General features: G+C 41.9%; 1 protein-coding gene across 6 annotated transcripts in view; it reads right to left on the bottom strand.

The window, feature by feature from the left end:
- LOC124116620 (feline leukemia virus subgroup C receptor-related protein 2-like) overlaps positions 1-22,639 on the bottom strand; it is a 34,613-nt gene that overhangs the window by 974 nt on the left and 11,000 nt on the right. For all 6 annotated transcript variants that reach the window (XM_046478023.2, XM_046478022.2, XM_046478026.2 and 3 more), the window contains exons 4-11: positions 21,439-21,580; positions 16,375-16,512; positions 7,733-7,800; positions 6,153-6,256; positions 3,482-3,592; positions 2,883-2,988; positions 1,985-2,096; positions 205-254 (exon numbers count right to left, since the gene is read on the bottom strand). In XM_046478023.2, coding sequence (XP_046333979.2) covers positions 205-254; positions 1,985-2,096; positions 2,883-2,988; positions 3,482-3,592; positions 6,153-6,256; positions 7,733-7,800; positions 16,375-16,512; positions 21,439-21,580 — 831 coding nt within the window. The remainder of the gene's footprint in view (positions 1-204; positions 255-1,984; positions 2,097-2,882; positions 2,989-3,481; positions 3,593-6,152; positions 6,257-7,732; positions 7,801-16,374; positions 16,513-21,438; positions 21,581-22,639) is intronic.

The following is a 22,639-nucleotide window of genomic DNA, read 5'->3' on the forward strand; positions in this document are numbered from 1 at the left end:
ATCTCACTGGCTAGTTGGGCGGAAACATAAACACATTGTAACGACAGAGAACAAAAATCAAGTATGGCCTGAGTTTTCAGAAAAGAAGCACGCATGACACTTTTGCAAGAGGTCAGCCATATGGAGGCATTCTCTAACATTGAAGTAGAACATTTGGAGAGGACAGTCAGGCGTTTCTAAGATACCCATGTTATAACTACCTACCTTTGCCTCTCCACCAGCTGCCTGACGTTTGTAGGTGGCTCTAATCAAGGCTGAAAAGAATTCGAGGTGGTATAATTGGTGCTTTCTTTCAAGGGCAACTTTCTTAAGCTCTCAATATCAGTATATGCCGCCGTACGTTTCCAGTGTGATATCAAGACCTTCGGTTTCAGTTATGGCAAGTGAAATTGATTTTATTGTTCGTTAGGTCTTCGGCCTCTGATCATGGTCTTGTAAAACTTACTGGACATATTTTTAGACTGTCTGTTCATTAACGACATGCCGGACAATATGAACAAGGCACGGTGAGGCTGAGTGTATACGTCATGGGAAGTGACACTAAATTGTATCTTTCTGTTAACACTGAGCATGATACGTACCATTCTATATTATTTGTCAAAGGAAATGAAACTCGTCTTCAACATTGGCCAATACTAGTAGTTAGACTTAGTTTGAAAATCCTGAGGAGAAATCTTGTCAAGGTGTTGAGACGTTTCAGATTGATTGGATCTTGGTGTCATATCGTGAACTACTTTTGAAATCATTACTCCAGGTTTGCCTCAATATGCAAATTAACTTTTCTCGGAATTTGTTATTAAAACGTCTTCATTTTAAGACACCCTAATTTGGACATGTCATGACATAAACAAATATGTTTTTGCCCTTACTGCTAATAAAGACCTTCTCATGGTATGAGTAAATAACACATCCAGACATGTATACTCCAATACCACCTTAACCTGTCACTTCTCTCGTGAGGCCACAGGACAACCCCTTCGAAAGAAATATTTTTGCTTTTGGATTTTTTTACATGTAGTTTATTTGTTCAAACATATAAAATATTCAGTTGATTTTATAAAAATGTATCAGAGAAGCATAATAACTTCAAGTAAATCGGGATGCAGTTGTGCGACAGGTCTGCCGTGTCTGCCAAAAGGGAATCTTTATATCCTGCGCGTCAGTCATTTATATTGTTTCAGATTCCCGGGACCCGCACCATATGTTATCTCTGCTTGACACCTTGACCAGATTCCCAGCACCATATGTTATCCATTCTTGACACCTTGACCAGATTCCGAGCACCATATGTTATCCATTCTTGACACCTTGACCAGATCCCCCGCACCATATGTTATATATGCTTGACACCTTGACCAGATTCCCCGCACCATATGTTATCCATTCTTGACACCTTGACCAGATCCCCCGCACCAAATGTTATATATGCTTGACACCTTGACCAGATTCCCCGCACCATATGTTATCTCTGCTGGACACCTTGACCAGATTCCCCACACCATATGTTATCTCTGCTGGACACCTTGACCAGATTCCCCGCACCAAATGTTATCCCTGCTTGACACATTGAACTGTTTTCAAAACCCATGATACAACGACTCTAAAATAACTATTAGCTACCTTAATAAGATAGTAATTTGCACTTCCGTTTAGTGACTTCCGGTTTGGAAGCCCAAACACGACGCTGTTCCCTTTCAAAACAGAAATTCCAATGCCTCCAACTATCTTAATAAGGACGAAACACAATGTCTAACTCATAACCCTCAGTATATGGCAAGTGAAACTATTTATGATCAACCTGTTCACGGCATCACCTATGGGACTGGGATGAGTGAGTGAGTTTGATTTTACGCCACTTTTAGCAATATTCTAGCATTATCACGGCGGGGGACACCAGAAATGGGCTTCATACACTGGAACCCATGTCGGGAATCGAACGCTTTAACCCGACCGCCCCGGGACTTTGATGAAGTGGACCACCTACCTGTCATCACCGTTCCCAGTAGAAGAGCGCAACACACGGCGATGTTGGCACTAAGGACGCTCAGTCTGTTCATCATGGCTCGCATACCCAGAGTGAAGATTATACCGAAAATCTGCATAACAAATTCACATTTAAAGCATGAAGGACAAATGACGACAAAGATAAACTGACGAGGCACTATTTTAATGTCTAAATTTGACAACTTCAGTTGATTTCGGGGAAGCTATACATGCTATATTATTAGACGAAAAGACTCTCAGTCCGTTATACCCCAACAAATTTGGTCAATATTTACAATATTATGTAGAAGTGAGTGAGTATGGTTTTACACCGCTTTTAGCAATATTCCACCAATATCACGGCATTGTACCCATGTGGGTAATTAAACCCGGGTCTTCGGCGTGACGAGCGAACGCTTTAACCACTAGGCTACCCCACCGCCCATTATGATATACGGCAGCAGGTCAGTAAGCTATTGTGGGCCCATCAATGTCCAGAACTAAAAACCATGATGAAATGTTTGTATAAAGACTGACCTTGTTCACCATGCTACTAAATGTCCTAAATGGCTTGAAAAGGCAATGTTCGAATGTTAGAGTGTATTAGTGAGTGAGTAAGTGATTGAGTTGGGTTCAACACCGCTTTGAACAGTATTGCAGGTTTTTCGCGGCGAGTCAGTTTCATGTATGTGGGAGGAAAGCCCGAAGTGATTCAGGCGTTCACCACTTTGGTAACCCACAAGCACGGGTATAGTGCTGACAAACCTACAGACGTAATCGGGACGAACTGAGACGGAGCCCACAATCAAAGGTTTCTGGTGTGCCTTAGGGAATCGCAGCGCCTGAGACGCCTGGGCCAACCGTGCCCCCAGTTCCAAAAGAATAGCATGGACACACACCTGTGCCGACGCGTTCAGCAGACCGGAGGATGTCCCTTCTGGTTCAGGAAAGGTGAGCTCAGCTGCGAACTCGAAGCCGACCGGTAGGTATCCAGTCATGAAGAATCTAGGAACAGAGGTCGAAGAAAGACGTCACAAATACCTGAGAGTTTTAGGGCCTCGATCCTGCCCCACACTGAAACACAGGTTACATATAGCCTCTCCTTCGGCAAGAGAAATATGCCTCTGTCCATCCAGCAGTGAATGGGTACCCGGTAGGATAGGATGATAACGTGACAGTTACCCTTCTGGCGCCTCATAAGACAGTTTGGCTTGAACTTATTAATATACTTAATATAAACACGACATATAAACTTATGATTTTCATGCTGGGAATATCTCATTCATATCCAGTTCCGTAAATGTCTTTTGTATATTAAGTCTCAAAATTGACTTTAAATTGTTTGAATTCGCTATGCACTCAGATGTTGTATAAGTAATGAATGTCTTACGCGTGATGGTCTTCTTTTTGGGGGGACATATCCCATGTACAGTGGTTCCATGCATAATATCAATGGAGTCACATGATATGAAACACCATGCGTATCTTGAATACCTACCCCAAGGACCCAGCCGTGACGAACACCACCCAGATGTGGCCTGTATTCATGGTGAACGTGAAGAGCACCATACACCCCATGGACAGGAAGTAGATACCGAGTGATGTCCCCCTGAAAGTGTAGACAATTTTGTATGGTCTATTAATGAAGCTTACAAGAAAGGAACGCTCCCCTTCAATGTGCTATACATCGATTAAAGTTGTAATTCATGACTGGAAAATACGTCTAACATACAGGTATCATTATATTCTGTATATTATAGATAGTTCCACACAAACCAAAATACGTCTGCTCAGGAAACCTGCTGATTTGTAGGTAGGTCTTGGAACAACATTGTGCACTCCTTTCAATGAGTGAGTGAGTTGCGTGTAACGCCGCTTTGAATAGTATTCCAGTCATATCACGGCGTGTCAGCTTAACGTGGGAGGAACGCCCGAATTGATGCAAGTTTTAGACGTTTACCACTTTGATGAAACCCACGAGCACGGGCATGGGGCTGCCAAACCTAGAAACATAATCGCGGTGATTCGATCCAAAAATGATAGATTTCTGGCGTGCCCGAGGCTCGCAACTCTGCCTTTAGTGGAGCGGTTTTTTGACTAAACTGTGCACTGTGAGTTTAAAGCATGACACATGGTACACAGGTTCTTCATCCCAGTACAAACATTTATGGAGAGATCCTTATTTTTGGACATTTGTAAACGTTAGGCCCTTAGTATAGGCCTTAGTATAGATTTCCAATATTTGGTACTATGGTACTTCTCTTTCATTTGATCATTTTTAGATACTTGGTTACCATGATGTTTCCAAAATGACCCCCAAATCCAAGATGGACGAAAAGAATGCAATAAATACGCAATTTTCACCTGATCAACATTAAACATCTATTTACTGAAATGACATTTTCAAAATTCACATGTTATCCTGTTCCATCAATGTGATCATAAAACAATACCGACCCCAACTATATTTATGCAAAATCCGCGATACATTCCCCACATTCCCGTCATTTTCAACATTATCTTACACAGAGAAATGTCATCATGAATATACTTGTTACCAAATAAGTTATACAATAGTTATACAATAGTTATACGATAGTGGGGATACATTTATGAATATTTGGTTAAAGTAGTTTTTTAAAGATGGCCGACAAATCCAATATGGCCGACATGGATTGAAACATTATAAACATCTCAACAAAATATAGATGCACAAGGGTGCAAAACATGGTATTTCATATATGATATGAATATATGCGATAAAACTATTTCCGTATTTATAAGAAATTTCTGCTAAACACAGATTCAGCATTTTAAATATTTATCCAACCAGATATTGATGAATCTACAAAATCCGTCAAATACAATGCAGCAATGAGACCTAATTTGGAACACTCCAACTTAATACACCAAATAGATATAAATAGTGTGTAAGTGGCACAAAATAACTATATCCAAAGCCCTTGTCACATTCAACACATCTGCCATAGTTCACAGTATGTTCATAACGAAGTTAATCCGATCTGCAGTTAGATTTCCAGGCTTTTTTAGAGCTGTTAATATGTCATATTTCATTATTTTGACTCAAAAATCAAACAGAGGGTTATTCTTCAATCTCGGATAATTGCTTGAAACTTTTTTCAACCATTTTTACCTTAAAATTAACCATCTGACTATCTGTTTTGCACATTTCAACATACTTACTCATATCAAAGTAGTAATTGGGTTTCATTGTATTAACTGTGCTAATTCTCGTCCATATTGGAAATGGCGGCCATTTTGCTTGGCTCTATAGCCAAAATTAATCAACATGGTTAAAGCTTTTATTGTACCAAGTTTCATGCTTTTAACTGAAAGTGCACAATTCGGCCCTTTTTTGACACTTAGCCGCCCCACTACAGGAGAAAGAATTGTAAACAAGAGACAAGGTGTAAGCATGACAGGTAACATCCGATGATATTATTTTTTTCAGTTTTTTGGTTGTTTAACGCCGCAATATTCCAGCTATATGACGGAGGTCTGTAAATAGTCGAGTCTGGATAAGACATACCAGTGATTGACATCATTAGCATCGATCCACGCAATCACTGGATTACCTCAATCTCATTAAAATGAGATCTTAGTTCTCGCTGCCGCTAAGCAAAGATCTGAGGACACCCCATTACGGGTCACGTCAGACTGACCTTTCGCGAACTCTGACCGACCAATGGAATTACTGACAAGAAGTCGACATTAGCCAATCAGGCAGCTTTCTCGCTTCAAAACATATTTTGACAAATTCTCGCTTAAAAATTTGAAACCTGAACAAAAGTACATTCTCGAATGGCTAATATATGGTCAAGATTGTATAGATTCAGTCGTTTACCCCGTGTTAAAGTTTTCGACATTGCATGATTAGAAATCATATTCCGACTGTCATTTTCATGATCTGGTAAGCGACGCTCTGATTGGTCGGATTAAAGGTCGTTCTGACGTGACCCCTAATATGATGTCATCAGATCCTTGTTTAGCGGTAGCGAGAACTAAGATTTGATTTTAATGAGATTGTGGATTACATTGTTGTGGATAACAAACAAACAAAAACACACACAAAAATGTTATCAGGAACTAAGTAACCCGACTGAGAAGGGTTTTGAATTTTTCCATTATTGTGCTGAAACATTGCTTACTTGAATGTTCTTGTTTTATCCAGCCAAACCCCGGCCAAGACGGCTCCCACTATCCCCGTGATAACAATGGTGAGGCCTATCCTCCCTGCGTTCACCTCTTCTCCCTGAAATCAGCAGCAACATGTCATGCATGAGCGAGTTGTTCGTTTGTTTGTTATTTAACGCCGCTCTCAGCAATATTCCAGCTATATGACTGGTCTGTAAATAATCGAGTCTGGACCTGAAAATCCAGTGATTGACATCATGAGCAACGATTCACGCAATTGGGACAGATGACATACACCAACCAAGAAAGCCAACCTGACCACCCGATCCCCTTTGTCGCCTCTTACGACAAGCATAGTCGCCTTTTACGGCCAGCATGGGTTGCTGAAGACCTATTCTACCCCGGATCTTCACGATGAAGAATAATGGAACACAAGGAAAAAACTCCATTACAAGACCACTGTCAGTGTGGATTGAGAAGGGGCTACCGAAAATCAGATAATGCATTTGTTCTTTGAACTTTGAACTGTTCTTTGATATATTCAATTGGGATACGATGACATGCATCAACCAGGTCAGCGAGCCTGACCACCGATCCCGTTGTTGTCTCAAAAGACAAGTATAGTCGCCTGTAAATGTAAGCATGGGTTCTAAAGACATATATTACCCCGGATCTTCACGGGTTTCAAGCTACATGTGATAAACATTAGACGGTGATGTAACAGACACATATTCGCATCATAATGTCACTGCATATATACACACCAAATATTCACTGTATGTACCCCGGATCTTCACGGGTTTCAAGCTATATGTGATAAACATTAGACGGTGATGTAACAGACACATATTCGCATCATAATTTCACTGCATATATACACACCAAATATTCACTGTATGTACCCCGGATCTTCACGGGTTTCAAGCTACATGTGATAAACATTAGACGGTGATGTAACAGACACATATTCGCATCATAATTTCACTGCATATATACACACCAAATATTCACTGTATGTACCCCGGATCTTCACGGGTTTCAAGCTATATGTGATAAACAATAGACGGTGATGTAACAGGCACATATTCGCATCATGTCTTCACTGCATAATATACACACCAAATATTCGCTGTATGTATTTACATCATGTATTAACTGCATGTATTCACACCATGCATCCACTGCATGTATTCACATCATGTATTCACTGCATGTATTCACATCATGCATCCACTGCATGTATTCACATCATGCATCCACTGCATGTATTCACATCATGCATCCACTGCATGTATTCACATCATGCATTCACTGCATGTATTCACATCATGCATCCACTGCATGTATTCACATCATGCATTCACTGCATGTATTCACATCATGTATCCACTGCATGCATTCACATCATGCATTCACTGCATGTATTCACATCATGCATCCACTGCATGTATTCACATCATGCATCCACTGCTTGTATTCACATCATGCATTCACTGCATGTATTCACATCATTCATCAACTGCATGTATTCACATCATGCATCCACTGCATGTATTCACATCATGCATCCACTGCGTGCATATGCTATACTCACGGGGAAGTAGTCGAGCACGACAGCGTTCAGCAGTGTAGCAATGGCGTAATAGCAGCCAACGTTCACTCCTGAAAAACAGGAACTCGTTTGCATATGTGTTGGTAATTACTAGGCTGTGCTTACCGTCCATATTGAACAGACTGGGTGTTCTCAAGCTTGTTCCGTTTGCAACCAACGGGAATGTCAAGCATTAAATTCAAAATGTCGCTCTTTTTTCTGGGTAACTGTATATTGACTGTGAGAATGTGGCACTCATTGCCCGGAATACACGTTTCACGCACATAGATTGCGCTGATCGCACAACATCATTGAAAATATATGCCATTTCAAATACCGAACTTTTATCTGAAAATATATATGTCCCGACATTAGTGAACATAATATTAGTTATATTACTTATATACTCCTACAAAAAGTAGTGGATACTCGGAAATAACTTGAAATTTCCCAAATTGTAAGAGATTAGTTTCTAGTAATAGTTGTATGATGATAATGAACTATTCGGGAACAAATTACAGCCGGTAGTGAAGTATGACAGTTAATGGTATGGTCGCTAACGATCTTGAAAAAAGAGAGGGCTAAGAAGGACAATTTCAGTGTTGACGTTTTTGAATCAGTAGTGCGTAATACCGCCACGATTTGTCAAACATCTATTCATTCGACTGCGTATGCGTTTTCCAAATGGCGATTTGAGGGAGTCTGTCCCACTCCTCTTGCAGCGCCTAGCCAAGTTCAGCCAAAGTGGTCGGCGGCATCTGACGTTGACGTTCACGTCTCCCTATCATGTCCCAGACGTGTTCAATGGGGGAAAGGTCTGGGCTCATTGCTGGTCATGGCGTTTTATGGATGTTATCCGGCTGGAGTCGACCGTTGCCGATTCGTGCACGATGAGCACGGGCGTTGTCGTCCTGAAAGACAAAACGTCGACTAACACGCCTTGCACACGGGACACCAAAGGGTGTCAGTATGCTGTCCCTCGTTGAAAGTTCTGTCCAGTGACCCTTCCTTGCACAATATGGAGTGGGGTTCGCTCAGTCATAGTGATGCCATCCCACACCATAACCGACCCACCACCACATTTGTCATGAGGTCTCACTTTGACATCGGCTTGAAGATCATTTCAACGTCGTCAGACACGACCACGACTATCAAGGAAGTGCCAAGTGAATCGTGGCTGGTCTGAAAACATGACACGTGATTAGCGACGGTTACCCCAGTTTCGACGTTGTGCACACCATTGACGTCTGTTGTCAATATGACGACTACCAAGGGTTGCACAACACGTGGCCGTCGAGCATGGCGATGAGCTACATGTAGACGATTTCTAATCGTCTGACCCGCATCTCGTACTCCAGTAGCCTGAAGAAAGTTTGTAGCTATTTGATTTGCCGTTTAAACTCGATTTCGTAGAGCCTAGTTTCGGATCAATCAATCGTGTACTCTTGTCGTTGACCTGGGACGCCCTGAACGGGGGCGATCGTCCATATTTTGGGTTTGTTGGTAAAGTTCAATAGTCTGCTAATCACAGACAGTGAAACATTGAACGTATTCGTTACTGCACGCTGACTTCTAAGGGTTTCCTGCATGCCAATAGCGTGTAGACGCTCCGCGCGTTGCAGACGCCGCACCTCTAGTTAATACACAAACAATAAATTAACTCAAGTAAGTCACAACTGTATGATAAGCAGAATCAATCAGATTGACAAAAGAATGTTCCACAGAGATTATCGACCTTCTTTGAAATGACACCCTACGTACGTGTCAAGTTTTACAGACATAAACGTTTTTTGGATAGGATGTTTGTCGTCAACACTTACCTTTGTTCAAATACCTGGTATAATACCCCCATTCCACTTAGCGGCGCTCTGTGCTCTTACAAAACGCCATAGATCGCCATATAGAGCGCTTAGATCTCCAAAAGCGTTAATTGATCGCTATCTGATCTCTAATTGATCTTCATGATCGTCAAGGACGCCGCTTGTCGACTGCCCTGCACAAAGATCCGTGGCGCTCTGCCCAGAATGCCGTCAGATCGCTACTTGATCGCCGAGATCGCAATCAGAGCGCTATCGTATCATCTCAGAGCGCCGCCGATCGCGACGGAAGACTAGGACCTACCCCTCTGCTACCAAGCGTATAACTGTTGAGCGCCTCAGAACGCTACGAGTTTTTATAGGATCGGACCCAAAATTCGGCGATCGGGTCGCAATAGGATCCCATAGAGTGCTAATTGAGTGCTTATGGACCTCCATAGGTCGCCTAGATCGCTCTCGGATCGGAGTAGAGCGCGTGAGATCGCAATGATCGCCATCGGAGCGCAAATAGAGCACCATTGGATCGCATCCTGATCGCCTTTGATCGTAAAAAGGAGCGGGAACTGAATGGGCAAGATCGCCACATTTTGGTCTTCATGTCGCTATCGGATCGCATAGATCTATTGGGTCGCAACAGGAGCGCTATCTTATCGTAATCAGATCATAAGTGCCCAACCGAAAAATAAGGAGACCTATGGCGCTCCCTCAGAGCGCGTAGAACGCAAAAGAGCGCCGCCTAGTGGAATGGGGGTAATATATATAACATTTACATTTCATGACCCCCTACTTTTTTTAATAGTATATGTGATATTGACGACATGGAGGGTAATAATCTCTGTTTACCACTTTGGTGAAACCCACCGGCACGGGTATGGTGCTGACAAACCAGAAACCAGGAGCTATTCTTGAATTCGAACAATAACAGGTTTCTGGCGTGCCCGAGGAACGCAAATATTCCATAATAGAAAAAGTAAACAGCTGTGTGTACATACATGAATTACTCTTTTTGTTAATGGGAGCGGGGATCCTTCTGTGCCATTATTGTTTTCCCTCTTTAAACTGAATTAGGAGCTACTCTACATGGAAACTGAAGCAGGGAAACTTTTAGTAGACAAATACCAAATATTTAGACATTACTTTTTGATGATAATATATATTAGGATGTGCGGATAGAACAGGGACAGACTACAGGAACAGCTTCATATAGTGGGCATGTTTTGTTGAGTGAGTGAGTGAGTGAGTGAGTAAGTATGGTTTTACACCGCTTTTAGCAATATTCTAGCAATATCACGGCGGGGGACACCAGAAATGGGCTTCACACATTGTACCTATGTCGGGAATTGAACCCGGGCCTTCGGCGTGACGAGCGAACGCTTTAACCACTAGGCTACCCGACCGCCCCCTGTTTTGTAAAGACGCAGGTGTGAAGATTAATGTGAATAAAACCAAATTATTGTTTTCAGAAATAGTGGAAAATTACAAAATTATGTCAAGTGGTTTTATGGGGTACAGCTAGAAACAGTTTCCTTTTTATAGATATTTGGTCGTGTTGTTTACTCCAAAACTGTCTTGGACTCATGCAAAATATTTGTTTAAGTAATCAAGCAAGAAAAGCAGATGGATCCGTTAGGGCATTTTAGAAGAAATTTGGGAAAATTAATGTCGAAGACATTTTCAGAATATTTGATTCTATTATAAGCCCAATTTTATGTTATGGGTCAGGAATTTGGGGCCCACAATATTTAGAATATAAAGAGAAAGTCCAAGTACAGTTTTGTCGGATTTTGTTTGAAAGTAAATAAATCGGTCAGTAATAATATGGTAATGGGAGAATAAGGAAGGAAACCATTCTTTGTGTTGTATATGGTAAGATGCACAATATGTTGGTGTCAATTATTATCAATGTCTCCGGAGAGATATCCAAAACAGTGTTATTCAATGTTATAAATCTGTGGCAGATAAATGGAAGAGATACTTGGGCTTTAAAGATGAAGACTATGCTATATTGGGATGGATTTGGGTGTGCTTGGTTATCACAAGAAATAGGTAACGAGAACATGTTTATATTTTCTTTAAACAAAGTTTGAGTGATATTGCACAACAAACTTGGTCTTCTGAGTTGAATAATATGTCTACAAGTAAAAGATTTTATTGTCATTTTTAAAGTCTTTAAGATGTTGAAAATTACCTGAATTGTGATATCCGAAATGAAGTAAATATGTATTTCAAAATCTATATGTTGCAATTTTAAATTAATGACAGAAATTGGTAGATTTAACGGCATTCCATTTCATCGGAGATATTGTTTATATTGTTTGCAGGAAATGTTATGTTTGATGGAAGATTAGCTCCATATACTTGCAGTCTGTCCATTGTACCCTGATCTTAGATTAAAGTATACCAAACTTTGAATATGTTTGCATTAACTCTGATATTGAACAATGGTAATATTAACCACGTTCAAAGAACTGCTACATATCTAGTTCACCTGTTTAGACATGAAATATTTATGTCGACTCAACCCATAAAATAATACCATACATGATGTAATTATTGCTCAAGCTTATTTCTATCTGTGACTTACAGACACTTTGTGTCTAAATCATGTAACCTCTCACTGTGCCAAGAAGGGTTGTTATGCCTATTGTACCATGGGCTACTGCCCTCCAAGTACCGCAATACTGTCTCATGTCTCTCTAAAATGACGGACCGCCTCCGTGGTCTAATGGTAGAGCGTCCGCCCGGAGAGCAGAAGGTCCGGGGTTCGATCCCCAGCCGCGTCATACCAAAAGACGTTAAAAGATGGTACTTGTTCTTACCCTGTCTGGCGGTCGGCATTAAGGGGCTAAAACAAGGACTGGTCGGCTCGGAGTCAGTATATTGTGTCTGAGTGGGGTATTCATGTTAAACTGCGGCATGGTATCTCAGTGTGCTAGCACTATAAATCGGCATCAGTCCGGACTAGTACAAGCAGCCACACACACACACATACACCTGCATGCACGTCGCTATATAAGTGCAATAATCTTTGACGCGACGTTTAACCCCATTTCACCTCACCTCACCCCACCTCTAAAATGACGTGGTTGCGTGTTACCTGTCGGCTACGTAGACAAGCTCGGTGTCTGTTTCGTCACGTGACAGGTCACACGTGCGATATATCAAGCGTGTCAGACAGGCACAGCTGTCAAGCAATGTGAATGGCGGATCTAGGCATACCAACGTAGAAACCCGTGGTAGACACAATCTGCAATTTTTTATGAAACATTCTTAAATTTACTCCGAGGTAAAATGTAGAGATACAATCAAAATCAGGTAATACGATACCTCCTGCCATATCCCCCACACTGCATAGCTGGACCATGTAGAGTACCAATGCCTGTCAGCCTCCATTAGACCACGCGGTTTAAATTCATGCACAGAGTGAGGGAGGGGCACAGTGAGTCGGGTTTGCTCTTTTTTAAACGAAGTGAGTGAGTGAGTATGGTTTTACGCCGCTTCTAGCAATATTCAAGCAATATCACGGCGGGGGACACCAGAAATGGGCTTCACACATTGTACCCATGTCGGGAATCGAACCCGTGTCTTCGGCGTGACGAGCGAACGCTTTAACCACCAGGCTACCCGACCGCCCCTAAACGAAGTGAGGAGAAGAAAGAATGGCAGTTTTAGGATATATTCACAATGTGAATGACACCCATGAAAAGTTAAAATGTGTATTAACAGTACAATCATAATATTTATATGTTCTCTTCTGCATTAAGTTTTGAAATATATTTTTTCATAAAATTGGCATATTTTTTCATAAGCCCACAAATGTAACCTTTACTAAATACAGGGGTAGAAGGCGCTGGCATTCCAACAGTCACATATGTGTTGAATATACTTCTTTTAGCTTAAATATTCAAACAAATTAATGTTAACCTCTAGCCCACAAGATAGTTCTGAATGTGAAGCAGTCGTTGGTGCCTTCTCTGATATTTTTCAAACCGTCAACAAATTATCAACAAAGCTTGAAAAAATAAATCAACTGTACTGTATGGTTTGATGTTAAATGTAAAGAGGCAATAAGAAATCAATATATCAATTAATATTAGGGCTCTTTTTGTCAACAACAAAAAAAGAATACAAAAGTTACTCATAAGAAAACAACGTGTATATAAACAAACTCAGCTGGAACAACAGGAAACCTTATCAAAACAGGGACAAAAAACATCAGGAAACTATTAAATAAACTGAATTTTTTATCCTGATCCCGAGGAGCTAACAAATGACTTCGGGAATATTTAAACTAAAACAAAGAGATATGCACATATGTGACAGTCTTAGAAATCCAATTACAGCAAATGAAGTTCTCACTTTTATAAAACAATTCAAAACAAACGAAAGTCCAAGGGATTGTGGTTTTACGCCGCTTTTAGCAATATTCAAGCAATATCACGGCGGGGGACACCAGAAATGGGCTTCATACATTGTACCATGTCGGGAATCGAACCCGGGTCTTCGGCGTGACGAGCGAACGCTTTAACCACTAGGCTACCCGACTGCCCCTAAAGTCCAAGGGAAGATAACCAAAGGAATAAACTTTTAAAATGAATAGATTGTACATTGTTAGACCAGTGGGTTAAACTATTTAATATCTTTAATAGTGGTCACTTCCAACAGAGATGGGCAACCTCGGTTATCACCGCGTTACATGAGAAAAGGATGATGAGACTAATCCAAATAACTACAGGCGTTTTGCACTAAGCAGCTGCTTGGGTAAACTATTTTGCAACTTCATAAATGACTTGTTTGTTTGTTTGTTGTTTAACGCCGCACTCGGCAATATTCGAGCTATGTGACGGTGGTCTGTAAATAATCTAGTCTGGACCAGACAATCCAGTGATTGACATAACGAGCATCGATCCACGCAATTGGAATCGATGACATGCACCAACCAAGTCAGCGAGCCAGACCACCCGATCCCGTTAGTCGCCTCTTTCGACAAGCATAGTAGCCTTTTACGGCAAGACTGGGTTGCTGAAGACCTATTCTACCCCGGATCTTCACGATGAAGAATAATGGAACACAAGGAAAAAACTCACATTACAAGGATTTAGAAGGGGCTACCGAAAATCAGATATTGTATTTGTTCTTTAAACATTGATATATATTACAAAAACTAAAAAGAAAAGATTCAAAATTAAACACTGACTTTCAAAAGGCTTTTGATTCATTTGACAGATCACTACCCCTAACAAAGATATTATCAAATATAATCTCAGGAAATTTTTTAAAAATAATAACATCACCATATAATGATATCGCTTATTTAGTGAAAACTGACGAGAGCATTTCAAATCCTTTGACTCCAACATCGGGGTAAGACAAGGATACATTTTGTCTCCCACATTATTAAATATATGATCTTCCACATTTTATCAAATCTGATTTTGTAAATCCATGACTGAAGGATTTGCAAAGCATGGGTACCGCCAACTTGGCGTCGACAGATATTTTGCAAATCTTGTTCTTAATCAACGTGCTCACGTGATTTAATCAACTTCGCGAGGTAAGGCCCATACACCCACACGCGTATAATAACAGCAGTCGAGGTGAATAGGTAACACTGCTCATATTTAAACTGACCTGCATGGTTTGCTGCCTCTTGCGTCGGTATGTCGCTGACCTCTCCTGCCTTTAGATTGCCGATTGTACACATGAAACCACCATCGGGGCGTGGGAAGAAATCTCGAATGTGATTCTCAAAACTTCACCAAATTATATATCTAAATTAAAATATAGCTGCAAGCACCAATTGCGGGTTCCAAGTGACGCGCGTACAAACGTACGCAAAAATATTCGGCCATATTCAAATCCTTAAATGGTTTGATAGTACTAACGCCGTCAAAAGTAAAGCATGCCTGAGTGTCCCAGGGTGTTCTATACCCATTTCCGACCTCTTCCATAATCGAATCCTCAAATGGTCTGCTTGTACAAACGCCGTAAAAGGTTAGGCACCGCTTGTAGACATCGCCGCTAGGAAACTGGCGTGTGCCGGAGCATCCTTGGATGTTCTTAACCCATTTTAGACCTCATCCATATTCAAGAAACTTCAACGTGCACCGCGATTCGCCTTCATGCGAATACCTAAAATTTAATAAAAGTCGCCTTCGTGCAGGACCCCAATACACCTGGCTGTTAAGGCCTTGGACATGGTTAGCGCTTGGGCGATAAGATGGCGCTCTAGTGTCAAGCTAGTCGGCAGTGAAGGAGAGCAGCGCTCTGATTGGTTTAATGGCTCCCGGTCGGAACAATGTATTATCGATCAGGTCGTCTTGACCTTGCGTCGCCATTTTGTTTGAAACAATTGCATGTGATATGAGAGGTGAAATCTGATTGGTCAATAGGAGGGACATAGAATGGACATAACTCGTCATAGCCATTGGTGGCGCTACGGTCAAGTCTAGAAATTCCAGCTTAGTTACGAGTCCTACTACGCATGCGTGTCTTACATGCCAAATCTGGTATAATTTGCAAACTGGTCTTGTGCTTATTTTTAATATGTCGACATTTTACATTCCCAACCGAACATACAAGTCAGCCATGTTCATAAGGTGAAAGGGGTTACCTCCCCTAATATGTTAACCCAAGTGACTCAGCATTTTCATCATCATCATCATCATCATCATCATCATCATCATCATCATCATCATTATACTTATAATAATCACGAAAAATTTACATGTCAAGTAGTCGGATGGCTGGTACGATGTAGGAGTAATGAAATCGAAAAAATATATTCGACAGAGCCATTGCATGCAGTCATGTTATCGGCAATCTCACCATAGGATATGACGAGGAGGACAAAAGGGAGAGTCTTGACGAGCCGCCAGAGGGAGGAGAGATAGTGCTGCCCCTCCGTCTCCTGCATTGCAACCAGCTGCGCCCTACTAGGGGGGACAGGGGGATGGTCTCTGTACCCTGTGTAGCGAGAGGAGAGATTCGTTAATTAGTATTCGTAATGTCTTTAAAAAAATACGTTTGCTTATTACTGACAAAATTGAGTTGGTTACTCGCTCCAAGACGTCTTTGAACAGATTCTGGGAATAACCATTATTCAAATGAACAGTGTGGCGTAAATAGTTGCGACTCGGAGATGACAACTGAATCAATGGTAGCCAGTATTATAAATGAAAAATTCAATTATAACCGACGGTTTCAAATGCTGAAATGTTGACGAACTTCGATAAAACATCTGCAAATGTATAATATTCAACTTCCAGAGTCCTCATCCTATACGTCGCCATGCTGAAAACAGCGTATAGTTTCTCTCATGAGTGAAAACTACGGCACACACATACGTTCGTTAAACAATTCGCTATAACAGTGAGTGAGGGAGGGAGTATGGTTTTACGCCGCTTTTAGCAATATCCCAGCAATATCACGGCGGGGGACACTAGAAATGGGCTTCACACATTGTACCCATGTCGGGAATCGAACCCGGGTCTTCGGCGTGACGAGCGAACGCTTTAACCACCAGGCTACCCGACCGCCCCTCGCTGTAACAGACAACGCTCGATGAGGTCATTTCGGACATGAAAGGTTTATGACCTCTTTGATAAGATTTGTTTATGTGTTTGTTGTTTAACGCCGCACTCAGCAATATTACAGCTATATGACGACGGTCTGTAAATAATCAAGTCTGGACCATCCAATCCAGTGATTAATATCATGAGCATCGATCCACGCAATTGGGATGTGCATCTACCTGACCACCCGATCCAGTTAGTTGCCTCTTACGAAGACCTATTCTACCCCGGATCTTCACGGGTTCTTTGATTGTATACTCCCTGATTGCTCCTCTTGGTCCGTCAGTCAGTATCACCTCACCTCACCTCACCTCACCTCACCTCACCTCACCTCACCTCAACTCAACTCAACTCAACTCAACTCAACTCAAACGTTATGTATGTGTGTGTACCGGGAATCAATAATACATTTATCAAATATGATTCTTGAACGCTAAGACAAAAACGGGAACCATTTTAAAAGCCACGACTAAGTTCACGTAAAAACTACTTTGATACAGTGCTTGCATATTTTTAATGTCGAAAGACCCGGAAACGGGAGGTCCTGACAGGATAAACTGTCAATTGTGAACGTTGTACTAGTCTTGATATCGCACAACACGGATGTCGATCTGCTATGAATGTCCGGGAAGTAAGATGATGACGTCAGGCTATTGTTCTTGTAGTTGAATCTGTGCCAGTAATTCACAGGCCATTCTGAACGTGCATTTCAAAGGATTAAATCTGACGCAGCTATAGGTCATTATGCAAAAGTATAGAGATATTACGGTAATAACGTGACATGTTTTTATAATTCCGAGAAATCACTCGAGTCAGCTGACCTCGAAAGAAGACTCAACTCCCGGAATCGTGGAGGTCGCTCTCCCCGAGAACACTGACAGATACGGAACATACGTGCAGATGAGAGGTGGATTGTGTGGGATAGGCTGTCGTTATTTGATTACACGCTCTGTCCACCGATCCGCTTACATAATGCATCTGCCAAATCTGTTATTTATGGTGGTGTGTGAGAGAGTGTTCGTCTGGAGAGATTGGTTAAGCTGTCACTCATTGAACCTTTTACATAAATCATAAAATGGGCTCTTTTCACACAGTGTGCTGTTGGTACAATTTGGAATCCTACATTTGAACGTATCTCTCAATTCTTAAAACACTTTCAAGGAGAAACTTCCAAACAATAACACGACCAAAATCATGTATATGTATAGACATGTATAGTCTTTATGCAGTCCTTTGTCCTTAACATGTTACACTGCTGAACAAAAGTTTGTTTAATTCAAATGTGAAAGAAGTTGCACGTCATCATACATACATGAATCCCGCTTTGGGATATCGTTGGAAAGAAAACTGAAGGGGTATGCTAACATCCAGAGAAAAATTCCGGGGATCAGTACAAGACACACTGGTGTTCCCTCACAAAGGCTCCCTCCAACATTATACGACAGCATGCCCAGAAGAATCAAGGCAGTATTGCATGCCAAGGGTGGGAGTACTCAGTACTAATACGGCAACTTGATCAACTACTGTCTGAACCCCTATTGCAGTTATATATGTATTCAATCCAGTTGTCTGTTGGAGTGAGTGAGTGAGTTGGGTTTAACACCGCTTTTAACAGTATTCCAGTTATATCACGGCGTGTCAGCTTAATGTGGGAGGAAAGCCCGAATTGATGCAGATCTCAGATGTTTACCACTTCGGTGAAACCCACGAGCACGGGTATGGTGCTGACAAACCTAGAAACATAATCGGGGCGAACCGGGATTCGACCCCACAATCATAGGTTTATGTCGTGCCAGAAACTCCGCAACCCTGCACAGCGAATCGCGGCGCCTTAGACGACTGGGCCACCCGTGCCCCCTATCTTTTGGAAATAAATCATGATTACTGTGTTTAACAAACTTTTGTTCAGCAGCTGTACATAGCAGCTGACAGTACATCCTCGATAATACAGTGTATTATATATCCATTCTCTACGACGAATACCCTGGACCCTAGTTCCTTTAGGAAATGAGGTGACGATCTCTATCTTCACATCGCCGCAACAACACACACGAAAACTATAGATGCATCAACACGGCGGCAAAGACTTTGTTCGTTACATTAAATTTACAAGAAAATAATTTTCCCTAAATGTTTATTCGACACAGGTATTTATCATAACAGAAACATTCTACACTGGAAAATCGAGGATGTAGGCAGTACCACATTGAGTATCAAAGGAATCACGGTGCTAAAGTTAACGTTTGCTCGATGCTCGGGGCAGTTCGCGTGTTCCAAAAGACAACTGAAAATCATCACGGCCCATTATGACAGGGGAGGTCACTCCACCTTCACAAGGGACGTCACTCCACCCAAGCTTCTCACAGCGATAGCCCGTTCGCGGAGCTCTCTTTACAATCGCTGCCACCAGTCGAAACTCCCCACTGTGATAAGTGGTTACAACCATGCTTGGAGTTGAACTCGCAACCGTTATGACCGTTATGTTTACAAACAAGCGATGACTGCGACGCCGAATACTCTTGCCCCAACTAAATTATTTTCTTTGTTTGTCAATTTGAATTTCTCTTTCATTTCAGCTATCATGTAATTGGTATAGTAAGTATGTAATGGGAAATTTGAATCTTATCAAACAAACAAATAGTTAAATTCATCTGCGAAATATGATCGTTCGTAAACCTTTTTTAAAAATAAATATATTGGCATTCCCAGAAAAATAAACAAAAGTATTTACGTTGCTACATTTGGGGTTAGAGGGAAAATTTCAAGATTATTGTAATGGCCGCGTCCACCCTGTTGGCAGCGATGTTACCGAGAGTGTAACGAAGGTGTTACGCGCTGGGAAGGAGCTTGCACTCCACCTTGACAGGGGAAGTCACTCCACCTTGACAGGGGAGGTCACTCCACCCAGACGGAACGAGAACGAGAAGCCCAGGCGTTTTCCATTGACTCATTGTTGGTGACTACGTATAGAGGGCCACCCGTCGGGTCCTTTAGTTGTGTGGGACTTGTTAAGGATTCTGGTAATGGCATGTTAGTGTCCCGTCAGTATTGGCAGCGGGGTACTGCACAGACACAACGCGGCCATTGTTTTGAAAGCAGGATTGGCAAGTAATTATTAAGAACGTCATGGCATGGTGTCAGACAGTATTGGTGTAGTGGTGCTCATACAGTGTTTGTTGAGTGGCGCTAAGCCAATATTGCAATAGTCGTGGTCAGACACTATTCACATAGTGTTTTGGTCAGACAGTATTGATAAAATAGTGTCGCTCGGAACACGACTCCACTACCCGGAACATAACGGTACATCATCATCAGTGTTGCGACGTTCACGTGGAAGGTTATTCCCGTCAGTGCCTCTCGTTTCCGAGACTTCCGACATTAAAAATAGGCAAGCATTGTATCACAGTAATTGCACGTAGTAATTCGTTACACTTGAAACGGTGTTTTATCTTAGCGTTCAAGAATCATATGTCATAACGTGTTTTTGATGACAGATGTACACATTTTCAGAATGTTGAGTGGGTTGGTGAGCGGTTGAGTGTTTTGTTTGTTGTTTAACGCCGCACTCAGCAATATTCAAGCCGTAAGACGGCGGTCTGTAAATAATCGAATCTGGACCAGAAAATCCAGTGATTATTATCATGAGCATCGTTCCACTCAGTTGACATGCCCCCAAGGCTCTCCCCGCCACACTGAAACGCTGCGTCCCCCTCCATACGGTGGCACCGGAAGGAGCATCCTTACCATCTTGTACTCATGAATGGGTTTTGGTGTTAAGCCCGTTTTTTCTGCAAGTACGTGGTCAATGCACATTTGATCGAGTTTGTCTATTTTCCAAAGGCCACAGACACTTGCTTATTTTACTGACTTGTCACAGCCAAACAATTTGATCGATTTACTCAAGTTTTTTGTGTGGATATGCCTCTATGACATCATGTTCACTATTACACAGTTCCTTCTATGTGAGGCTTAGAACTTCTCAATCATCCCTCGTGGGACTCGTTCTCGCAATTTCCTGGACTGTAACTGTCCCGACAAGGCTACTTGATGTGTTTGTTTGTTTGTTGCAATATTCCAGCTATCTGTAAATAATCGAGTCAAGTGATTGATATCATGAGCATCGATCCGAGCAATTGGGATACGATGACATGCAACCTCAGCGAGCCTGACCACCCGATCCCGTTAGTCGCCTCTTACGACAAGCATAGTCGCCTTTTACACCAAGCATCAGTTGCTGAATACCTATTCTACCCCGGATCTTCACGGGTCAAGACTACTCGAGCTGACGGGGCTGACCCAACAGTCACTGGTTCCTTACCTATGAGTATTAATATGAAGATCGCCGTCGTGACCCCTGCGGTGATGTACATCATGAGGCTCATGTCCCTGCCAACCTGGTCCAGGTCGGGGGAGTTGGGCACGAGGACGGGAGGGAGGAGAAACCCGACTGCAGCACCTACCTGGATGAGTGAGTTATATTCCGAGGTTAATAAAATCTTTCTGTTATATCGGCAAATAAATGGAGGATATTTCATGTGTCGAGTAGCCACGAGTGAAAATATCTTCTTTCCCCCGTCACGAGACACATGGAATATCCTATTTATTATATACAATTTGTGTAGTTGTCTACCGAATTTTTTTTTTATTACAAATATAAAACCATGAAACGTAAATTCTTCCTAGCTAACACGCAGGGACATTTAACCTTGTAACTGCGACTTCAAGAGTCGTTCCAAGTTTCCTAAATCTTAGAATACACACTGGTCAAGTAATAAAAATGGCGATTTGCGAAACGAACTGTCTCGATTGAGTTAAATGAGAAAATTGCAGTCTACAACGAAACATTTTCAAGAGAATAGCAAACGGCAAGAGCGATATTACCCCATAAATGTAAAACCGTCATTATTTGGGGGCGGTCGGGTAGCCTAGTGGTTAAAGCGTTCGCTCGTCAGGTCCAAGACCCGGGTTCGATTCCCGACATAGGTACAATGTGTGAAGCCCATTTCTGGTGTCCCCCGCCGTGATTTTGCTTGAATATTGCTAAAAGCGGCGTAAAACCACACTCACCCACTCACTCATTCATTATTTTGCCTTCTCAATGTTGAACAAACGTAAACAAGAAGTCAAGAGTTTGTGTACGGGAGACAGTTTGCGGGGAGATAACTCTTGTATGACATTAATTCCGTCAAAGTGTCAAAGTCTTCACTGCAGTGAAATATCAAGTAGTAGTAGTAGTAGTAGTAGTAGTAGAAGTAGTAATAGGATTTACGGCGGGTTTTTTTTGCTCCATTTGCGCCCAACGCATCACTTTGGTATATACTGCTGATTAGGGCTCGCTTGTTTAGCCTTGTAGTTAAAGCGTTCGCTCGTCATGCCGAAGACCCAGGTTCGATTCCCCACATGGGTACAATGCATGAAGCCCACTTCTAGTGTCTCCCGCCCTGATTTTGCTGGAATAGTGCGAAAAATGGCGCAAAACTATACTCACTCATTCACTGCTGAATAGAGGGGTAATATGG

This window comes from Haliotis rufescens, unplaced genomic scaffold, assembly GCF_023055435.1.
Source record: "Haliotis rufescens isolate VD_foot unplaced genomic scaffold, xgHalRufe1.0.p SCAF_32, whole genome shotgun sequence".
Lineage (NCBI taxonomy): Eukaryota > Metazoa > Mollusca > Gastropoda > Lepetellida > Haliotidae > Haliotis > Haliotis rufescens.